General features: G+C 45.8%; 1 protein-coding gene across 1 annotated transcript; it reads left to right on the top strand.

Annotated features, from left to right (window-relative positions):
- Positions 1-1,467: 1,467 nt before the first annotated feature.
- On the top strand, positions 1,468-6,385 carry LOC104618882 (adenosylhomocysteinase B-like; the record flags this gene model as incomplete). The annotated part of the gene is made up of 3 exons (XM_010284601.1): positions 1,468-1,658; positions 4,291-4,366; positions 6,233-6,385. Coding segments are annotated over 3 exons (420 nt in total), but the record flags the coding sequence as incomplete, so codon positions are not given.
- Between the last annotated feature and the right edge of the window lie 3,743 nt (positions 6,386-10,128).

Raw genomic sequence — 10,128 nt, forward strand, 5'->3', positions numbered from 1 at the left:
GGTTTCCACCCGCGATTTTGCTGCTCTCCTGCCCCCGGAGCCCACTGCGCGGACCTTTTGCTGCTCTGACTGTCCACCAGAAGCCCTTTGCTGGAGACAGGCTTTCACTCCCACTATGAAAGTATCTTTGAATTTGGAACTCATGTTACACGTTTCCCTAAAGATTTTGGCGGGATTTTTTGTAGACCTGAAACTCCACAACCCCCATAATTTTTAAAAAGTGTTGTGTGTTCTCTGAAGGCTGAGTTCAAAGAGAAGAAGATTAGTCTATAAGGCTCAGATTCGTAAATAATATGCCTTGGAGGCTATGAACCTAAAATACTACAGGATATAGTTTTAAGCAGCTCTGGTAAAACTACCAAGCCATTAAGAGAGGTAAGATTCGAGACCCCTGCCCTTGATATAGTTGTTTCCGTGGTCCTTCCATTGCCTGGGCTTTTTGTCCCCTGCTGGTGTAAAGGCTGTGCACCAGGCTGCTAAAGTGTAGGCAATAGCTTCAGTGGCCCCTGGGCTTTGTTCTGGAGCAAAAGGTGATTAGCTTGTCTGTATTAAATGCAGCAGTCTGACTTGGAGGTTCCCAAGTGCTTTAAACAGCCTACGTTCATGAGGTAGGTGAAAGAAAAGTATCTGAGCAAGTGAAATGGTAAGCTTCTGAAAGCTCCTCTGAAACAGCCAGCAGACTAAGAGGGACACTTGGTGTTGGCCAACGCCACAAAGTGGTGCACCTAGGCATTAGCTGTTTGACTCTTGCCTTTTTAAGGCTGGAGTCAGATACCCATGGTGAATGCAGTATTTTCTATCCCCAGCTACCCTGTTGTAAGTCTCTTTTATTCAGTTTTCCATGAACTTTTTTACTAGAGATCCTTCTTACAAAGGCAGAAGTTGACTTATAACTAAGGTAGTTACGGTGCCTTGAAAATAATCCTTATGGATCCAAGGGGGTAGGAACCCTGCAGCTTACTCTTAAGAGGGGAGCTGGGCTGGGCTCAGCTCCTGGTGCATGGGGCAGGGAGCATACTATGGGTGTTCTCTTGTGGGGAAGCTATTGCCATACGGGCAGGGCCCCCCACATGCAGGTCTTGATACTGTGGAAGTAAATCTCTATAGAAAGTGTCAGATGCTTGGGCAGTATCTGTAAAGGGGAGTGCTTAAGGCTGGGGCTTACTGAATTAATGGGCCTCAGGATGTCTGCACACTAGATGACAGTTGATTAACATGCTCATACAGGAGCACACTTTTATTCAGAAGGGCTGTTAGGTTTGGTCTAAACTTGTTTGTAAGCCTGTGTGCCATAGTAAAAAAGCAGGGAGTAACTGGAATAGGGTCTGTTTTTCCCACAACTCTGTCTCCCAGCTGTTGCTGGGTGTTCAGTTCAGCTGTTGCAGCCCATGCCTACCCACAAGTGTGTGAACAGATACCAAGGTCTCAGCTATTTAAACTCTGACACCTGTCCTCCTTCTCTTGCAGCTGATATCAGCCTTGCAGACTGGGGTCGCAAGGCCATTGAGATTGCAGAGAATGAGATGCCAGGGCTGATGAAGATGCGGGAGATGTATGCAGCATCAAAACCGCTGAAAGGTGCACGTATCGCCGGTTGCCTTCATATGACTGTGCAGACAGCAGTTCTCATAGAGACCCTTATAGAGCTGGGAGCTGAGGTAAAGTGTCTTCGAGTTTCTCCTTCAGAAATGTTCTTAGGTAATGCTCTGCCTGGGGCACTGCTTCTGCTTATATAACTACCTTAGGGGATCCTGGCAAATGTCTGTACTTTTTGGAAGAGACTATGCTGCAGTTTCCAGGTGGATGGATTATGTCTTCTTTCCTTAAGCAAAGAGCTTGTCACCTGTACTACATGTACCTCTGGGATGTGGTATGTGTCTTCCCTCTGGACAAGCTGTGTCTTCATGAGTGCCTGTTTTGGGCTGGGTTGCTGGCTTCAGCAGCTCTGTCAGCTGTGTATACGGCACCCTGAGCAGCGGTGCTGAAAGCTGCTCCCACGCAATTGTGTTGTGTTTGGGCATGCAGTGCTGTTGCTGGTAGTGCTGAAGCTCTAGTTACTGCCTCCAGCACAGATTAGCCTGTATTAAGAACCACACGATGCCCTGGTAAAGTCAGCAAAAACTAATGAAGCTTTCTGAGAGCTCATGATGGCCCGTGAGCTGTGCAGGAAAAAAACACAGAGGCAGAGTGGTTCAGTGATAGAGGGCTGTAGACTCCACTGAGTTTAAATTTGTTGTGTGACTACAGACCAGTTACCCTGGCTGTATTAAAGGCTGAGATACTGATAAGCCATTTACTGCATTGTGTCCTCTGCCTGGCTTGCTGAATGAGGTCCAGACATCACAGCTGAGTGTTCACTGTACAAGGCATGAGAAGAGCCAAGCATCTGAGCACAATCCACATAGCTTGTGTGCTGAGCAGGAGCTGACTGGAACTTGATGATGGATTATGTTAAGTACCTATGTGATCTGAAATTCCTTCTTCCTGAAGTTTAGCTGTCCAGAGCTGTTCTATGGCTGCAAATGGAGCAGTGCTGAAGGAGAGCTTTGTGGAGGTACAGTCCTGGCTTTATTCAAGCTACACTGTGTATGAAACTCTTTCTTTTAAATCTTGTGGAGGGACAAGCCATTGAAATTTGGGAAGCTCCTTGCTGTTCCTGTTGGTTGCTGTATCCCAGTATGGCAGGCCTAGGCAGCAGCTGTGTGTTTACTTAAACATTGCCAGGCTGGTTTAGTCTAAGCACAACCCCAAGTGTTGTGTGGGATTCATCCAAGTCATTCAGGGAGGTACCTGCAGAGCGTAAGTTATGGTTGTGCCTTTAAGATGTGTGCTGGTTGTGTTAGCTCCTTCCTTGTCCTTATACCTTCATGTTAGTTTAGGTTTTGACTTGAGTTCACATTCATCCCTGGTTCATCTGTTCTGCCAGAACTTTGGTGCCTGGGAGGGAGGAATGAAACTCAGAGGAAACCATACCCTACATAATGAGGATGTAAGCTCACTGCAGCATAGTCATTTTGGTATCCCTTTTTTGCTAGGTTAACAAAGATAGAGTAAATACTCTACTTCAGAGTATAAGTTCTAAAATGGTAATAAGAATGCATCCTCTTGATAACCAGTGATGTAAATATTAGGCTCTGAGCCCGTCAGGTATGCCAGTTATTCTAGGCTCTGTGCCATTATCACAAACTGGTGTTACAGATCTGAGGATGCAGAGTTGAAGTGGCCTATGTCTTGTATCAAGTGCTTGAAGTGTGAACAATATATAGGTATTCAGTGTACTTTGGATTTCATGACACTTCCCGATGTTGTCTGTACTGATACAGAGGGAGCTTAGAAAAACCCAGGTGAGGAGGTGCAGTGCTTAGTCATGAATTCAATTTTTCTGTGCTCCTTCCAGGTGTGTTTTCACTGACAAGTGTTGGTTGTGTAGGCTCAGATGAGGTGCTTCCTATTACAGCCCGTACTTTGAAGTGTCAATTATTGATAATAGTGGGATGAATATCTGAAAACAGGCTGAAGGGTTATGCCTTGCTGCTCTCTCTTCTCAAGGTCTGTTACAAATAAGTATGCAAATACTTGCCAGTCAGCCCTGCAGGGAACAGAGTGAGAACTCGTGTGTGACTCTAGGATGTGGTGGTTTCTGTGCCTGCTGGGGAGCTGCAGTAGGTATGCACATACTTTTCAATGCAACTCAGCAACATGCTGTTGCTTTTCTAGGTTCCTGAGCCTAGTTATGAAATCTGTGTGGAAAAAGCTTAGCTCAGCTGGAAAAACTTCTATGACTGGAGCACAGAGTGGGAGTTGGGTGAGCATAATGTTGGAGAATGCCTGTTGACAAAGTCTAGCATGTCAGCTGCTTTTCTGACTCTTCTGAGTGCCAGCAGGTGTATTGCTGCCTGTCCATATCCCTCAGTGGACACTCACTGTGTGGCTGTTGTGAAAATCTGAACTTTATTGACCAAAACTTTCTAAACCCACCCTACTGTGAGCTTCCTGGAGATCTATACCTGAATGTAAGGTCTGGTTGTTTGGCAGAAGCTCTTGTGAGTAAGGAGATGGCTGAATATGTGGCACAGCTAAAGCTCCATTACATTCTGTCCCAAAGTGATGATATTTCTCCTGGCTTAGATACTTAATTTTCACCTGAACTTTGCAGAGCTACTGATAAAGGCAGGAATCTGTACTAATATGTCTTTCTGCTCTTGCTCCGTTTTTAACTTCTGTGTCTGGAAGAGAATGCCTGATATCTCAGAACTTTGTTCAGCAAACAAAACTTGGGTTGTTTTCCAGGTACAATGGTCAAGCTGCAACATTTTCTCCACTCAGGACCACGCTGCTGCTGCTATTGCAAAAGCTGGTATCCCTGGTAAGTTTTCCATGTTAGAATTTGGCTCTGAGTTGGACTGTACTGCCTGTTCTAGCTAAATCAAACTGTGTACAAATCAAGCTCTTCTGAACAAGCTTCAGGATAGAAATAGCCCATCAAAAGCAGTGATTGTTACAAAACAGAACATTTGATTCCAGCCCTATTGCATCAGACTATGTGTAGCACTCCTGACAGTGGCTGGTGGTAGGCTATGAAAGAGCCTGGCTGTATGTTACCAGCTGTAAACCTGTAAGTCATTAAGATGATTGAATGGGCTGACTAATTAAGTGGATTGGTGTGTAGGTGTGTGTAGATGGGGGTGTTTGGTGCTTTCCAGCAAGCTTCGTGCTAAATAGGGGTCAGGGAGAGGATGTTAACTGCAGTGTGCCCTGTTGCAGTGTCAAGGTCAATACTCAAGGTATTTTAAGGCTAGAGCTAGACCAGCTGTGTTGCTGCCTAGTACCCCTGAAGCAGTTTATCAGGATGCTGCTGTTTTGTTAGTGTCACCGTTCAATAAAGAGCAATTCCTTGCGGATCAATATGAATATGTTGCGCTGTCTGCTGTTACTTATGTGTTGGGAACTGCGTGGCCTGAGCCTGGATGTTGGCAGAGGCTAAATCTGATTTCTGGCAGCCTGGTTCTTTGCTTTGGGTGGTACCTTTCATTTCTGTTATAATTAGCTATTGCCACAAGTTTTTCCCCAGCTGTGGTCTAAGGCAACAAAAGAAAGTGGTCCCTTTGTCAGCTCCTTTGGCATTACTAGCTGCAGGCATCACCTCCTCTGCACATCTTCAGCACATGGTGTCAAAGGACCAGGCGGCACTCTCTAGATCCGATGTTAGGATATTGCCTTTTTCATGGCTTTCAACAGCCAAAACTCAGCTGAAGAGCAGTTTACAGGTGGAGTGTTTGTCTAAGTTTTTGACCTATTCTCTTGGTATATCTTGTTTTGTGGAACTTGCTCTTTTTGTCAATATTGCACTTCACATACTGACCTTAGGAGACCTTGGAGGAATGCTGGTCCTTTGGATAGAGTGTGAGATACTGAGGCACATTTCTTCAGAAGGGGCAATTGCATGACTGGCTCTTCATGGCTCAAGAGTTAGTTTTCTGTGTAACTGGTAAAAACATGACAATTTAGCCAAATGTTGGGGTATGTAAATCACATGCCTAATAAATGTTTGAATGTCTTGAGTACCACTGAGGCTCAAGTATGGCACGAAGCCAGTATAAATGCCTGGAAAGACAAAAATACTGCTAGATACAACATGCTAGGGGTTGCAGCATGTTGATGGTGGTAGATGTACCGATATAGAAATATGCCTTAATAAGAGCAGACAAGGCATTACAGAGTGATTTTAGCACTGTGCTAGAGACTAGACTTTAATTTCCAAGTTGCTGTAGAGTTTGTAGTCTGGTGCTTAGCTCACGCTGAAGTCTAGTCCCTCTTTACTGCTGTGCTAGAGAATGCTATAGTTGCATTTTTATTTCACTGTATCAGTATATCCAGTGGCTATTTCTAATTCCTGGCGGTGTAGGGTGTATTAGGTGAGCAGGTGGGGTGTTGTGGATGTGAGCTTGCTTTAGTTTGCTTTGCCTTCTCCCTCTTAACATGGAAGAATGAGAGCAGTGAGGTCTCAAAATTTTGACCCAAGCTCGTGGTCTGGAACAGAAGGCAAAGAGACTTCACTTCTGCTCATTCTGAGATGTTTTTTTAATGCAAATGTCTTTTCTGGCCTGCAGGCACAGATAATCATCTGTCTGTTGTCTCTGCTACTGAGAGCTGCTGATGAAATCTTCCTTTGGCTGCTTTACTACATGCTGAGTAAGAAACTGGCTAATTGTGTGTGTTTGTTCCCATGTAGTGTTTGCCTGGAAAGGGGAGACCGATGAGGAATATTTGTGGTGCATTGAGCAGACCCTGTACTTCAAGGATGGACAGCCCCTCAACATGATTTTGGATGATGGTGGAGATCTTACCAACCTTGTTCATACCAAATACCCACAACTCTTGAAAGGTGACTTGTGTTTTGTTTTGTCAGGCACAGTTCTGCTTAGGAGGCTGTTTAGGCAGTCTGTTTCTGTGGTAATTCTCTGCTTGTGTAAAAGGGGTGCAGGAAGAGGGACAGGCATGTACAAACAGGCTGTGAATGAGTCTGTGAAAATTGCTTACAGTCCGAGACCAGAATCTTACCTGCAGGAGCTGTTTCCATCTCTGCTCTGTAGTAGACAAGCCACAGTGACCTGTCCATCCTTCAGTGCCCATTACCTCAGAATGACCAGTGGTACTACTGACTTGCCAAAAGCTTCCTGGAACGGGCTGTGTTTTAGAATTGCTTAATGTATTTTTAACATTAATGCTTTTTCTTCCCCATCATTGTAGTGCACCTCTGGGTGAAGTCATGACAACACGTAGCTTTTCCTGGAAAGGGAACAGTTTTCTACCTTATATAGACTACAAGGCATTAACTCCAGTTTATGTCAGTGAAGATGCTGATGGAGTCAGAGCTGGGGCTCTTGCTTTGACTCATTAACTTCAGTGTAAGTTAGTAAAACTGAAAACAGATCAGTGTGGTGTTATTGGCACCTGTTTATGTAAAAAGATTTATCTGAAGGGAATTTGGCATGACCTTCAGTAGCAGCCTGGCAAGTATGACATTCTCCTTAGCTCTGCCAGTGTCCATCATCTGTGCTGCTGCAAGCCACATATGGCCAGTGTTGCTAAAGGGCATGTTTGATCTGTGTTAAGAAAATTGGATGGTGATATGGAGTGGAAAATAAACTGATACAGTGGGATGTGCTGATGTTGATGCTTGGTCTGTAGGTGAGCCTGCTATAGAAGCCTGCTGGAGCAGCTCTCCTCTGACTCTTGCACTGCTTTAAGAGGAAGCTATGGGGAAAAAGTCTGAAGGTGGCAGGACATGGATAGGCTGTGTGAGGGGAGGAGGCTGGGGCTGCTCCCCATCCATGCACTCGTGCAGGTAGGGGCACAAGGAAGAGAATAAACTTCTGTGTGATAGGCCTCACTTTTTCCTTCACCCTCAATCTGATGTCACTAGTAATCCAACAGTCAACATCTTTGTTATTTAAACTCTAGTGGGAGGTTTTCATTGGTGTCTGCTCAGCCATGGTGGGATTCCCCCCTCTTCCATCAAAGGTCTCTTGCTTTCTAGATTGCCTCTGATGTTCATGACCTCTTGCTTTTTGGCCATTTGATGCCAGGGAATACCACAACTGATTGTGCCACCCCATCTTCCTGGCATTGTCAGAGGCCAAAAATGTTCATACTTTGTTTTGCACGGTTGCTTCCCTGCGATGTGCATGCAGCATCTTGGTTGGTGTCCCTCTTCCTGGGAGTCCTTGAACTGAGCTCCTTTCACACCTCCAGCCCTCCTGCTGTCTGCTTCTTTCTCCCCTCCAGCCCTTTGCTCCCTCTTACTTGTCCTGTGCTCCTGGTGTGGAAGGGACTGGTATAGTATGGTGCAGTAGGGCAATGGCTGTTGAACTGTCTCCTGTCTTGGCATCCATGTCTAGTCTGCCATTGATAAGAAACATCCCTACTGCCTGGAGTTGCTTCCTGAATTCATAGGAATGACTCTTCCACTGTGTTTCTAAAGAGTCTAGGCAGGATGCCGTACCTGTCAACATTTCCCTTGCCAAAATGTGTGCGCTATCTGCACTGACTAGTTGAAAAGCCTCCTTGCAGCAGTTCAGTAAACTAATTAAGACTGATCTCTGTGGAGGGTGACAGGACTTGATCTGTTTTACCTTCTAGTCCACTGCTCCTTGGAAACAGCAAAACTTCCAGAATGGGACCCACTGAGCAGAGCCTTGATCTCATTTAACTGAGCTCTCTGCTTAGCCTTTTGCTGCAAAGACTGCTTAAATGAACCTGTGTGGCTTCCATTTTTTTGTATCTTGAAGATAAGAGGCTAATATATCCTAAGGGCTTGTGGTGATATTTGATCTCTTTGGGGGAGAGGTAGGACAAAAGCAACATTAGCAGAGCATGCACACTGTGTGGAAAGACTGGATTGTGAGGTGAGTGCAGGAGACATCTTGGCGTGCAGCATCCGAAAGTGCCATTTGCTGTTTAAAGGCTGGACAAATTTTCTGGGCTAATTTCAAAGGCAAGGCTCTGTCTTCCATGTTTCAGCTGCTTCTAATTTAAATAGAAGTTAGTTCAGTCCTGGTGTGCAACTAAGAGTTGAAAGTAGGGCTCATTCAGGTCTACTTCAAGTAAGAGATGTATTAAACAGCTGTGTGGAAAATACTCAGCAAGCTTCCCTTCTCCCTAATCGTGACTGCTGTTAGAGTGCAGAATAGCCTTTGTACTGTTGGCTTATTCTGCTAAATGTCCTTAAAACCAAGATAAGTAAAGGTAGGAGGAGGGAAACTAGAACTGAACAAAGGAGGAAGTCATCTGAACTCGTGCAAGGGAGGTCTCTGACATCTGTGCAGAAGACTACTGTTGAGAAAGGATGGAGAAGAGTGGATCATTTGTGGTCCATTGATGCAGATTTGTTCATTGATCAGCTAAGACATACAGGGGAGCAAAGCAGGTCTGAGTGTTTAGCAAGGCTTTTTCAATTTAATTCAACTTCTTCCTTGCTGTAGGCTCTTTGCAGTTCTCTTCCCCTGAGTCCCTCAGGCACTGAAATTGAGTGGTGTGGGCAGCACTTCTTTTAGCAGAGCTGCAAATTATTTTAGACCAGCTATAAATGTCACCTGGGGGCAGCAGGTGGGTGGCCTTTGGGGAAGGGAAGCAGCTGCTGTGTGTGATGTGAGGTTCACTTAGTGCAATTTTAAAGATAATCTGCTAAGCTTAGAAATGTCAGCCTGGAGAGATTTGAAGGATGATGAGTGTGTCTTCTAGTTGCCGGATAGACCCAGAGAGAGGGCAGGTTTGAACCTGGTGTCTGCCGTGACCTCCCACTGATTTCTTTCCCAAAGGGATGTTTGTACTTGATCTAGGCTAGTTGCACTGGAAAATCAGTACTTTTGGGAGACTTACTACAGATGCTGTATTTCACTGTGCACCAGGCAATGTTCTTTAAACTGTCCCATCCCCTCCAAGCAAGCCCTAAATATGCTAAAGCCTGAACTTGATCTCTGTGCAAATAACCATGAGGGGAGTGTAGTTACCAAAGGCTCTGTGTGAGGTCTGTGATTGAAGACCTCTGTGGGGACACATCAGCCTAATTGAGCTCTGCTTCCTTCTAGGAGTCTTATTTCCTTCATGTGACACAGACTGCCTGAGCTTCTGGTGGCCGGGAAAGTGAAAGGGAGTTCTAATGGCTCTGTCTTAGGCTCAGTTGAGATGTCTGTACAAATTGCGGTTTGAAAACCGCTTTGAATCGCACTCGGAGGTTTAAACTGCTGCTGTCTCTCTTCTCGGCTCGTGTCGCTCATGGAGACTTAGCTCAGTTTATTTCCTTCATGTGACACAGACTGCCTGAGCTTCTGGTGGCCGGGAAAGTGAAAGGGAGTTCTAATGGCTCTGTCTTAGGCTCAGTTGAGATGTCTGTACAAATTGCGGTTTGAAAACCGCTTTGAATCGCACTCGGAGGTTTAAACTGCTGCTGTCTCTCTTCTCGGCTCGTGTCGCTCATGGAGACTTAGCTCAGTCTGCAAGGCCGAGGGGGTTGGAGCAGCGTCTCCACGCGTGGGGTGTGACTGGGGGGTCCCCGGCGTGCCGAGCGGACGCGGGTGGGGGCAGCTCCTGCGTGGCGGCGCTAGGGGGCGGTGTTGTGCCGCGCCC

This window comes from Phaethon lepturus, unplaced genomic scaffold (genome assembly GCF_000687285.1).
Source record: "Phaethon lepturus isolate BGI_N335 unplaced genomic scaffold, ASM68728v1 scaffold27870, whole genome shotgun sequence".
NCBI lineage: Eukaryota > Metazoa > Chordata > Aves > Phaethontiformes > Phaethontidae > Phaethon > Phaethon lepturus.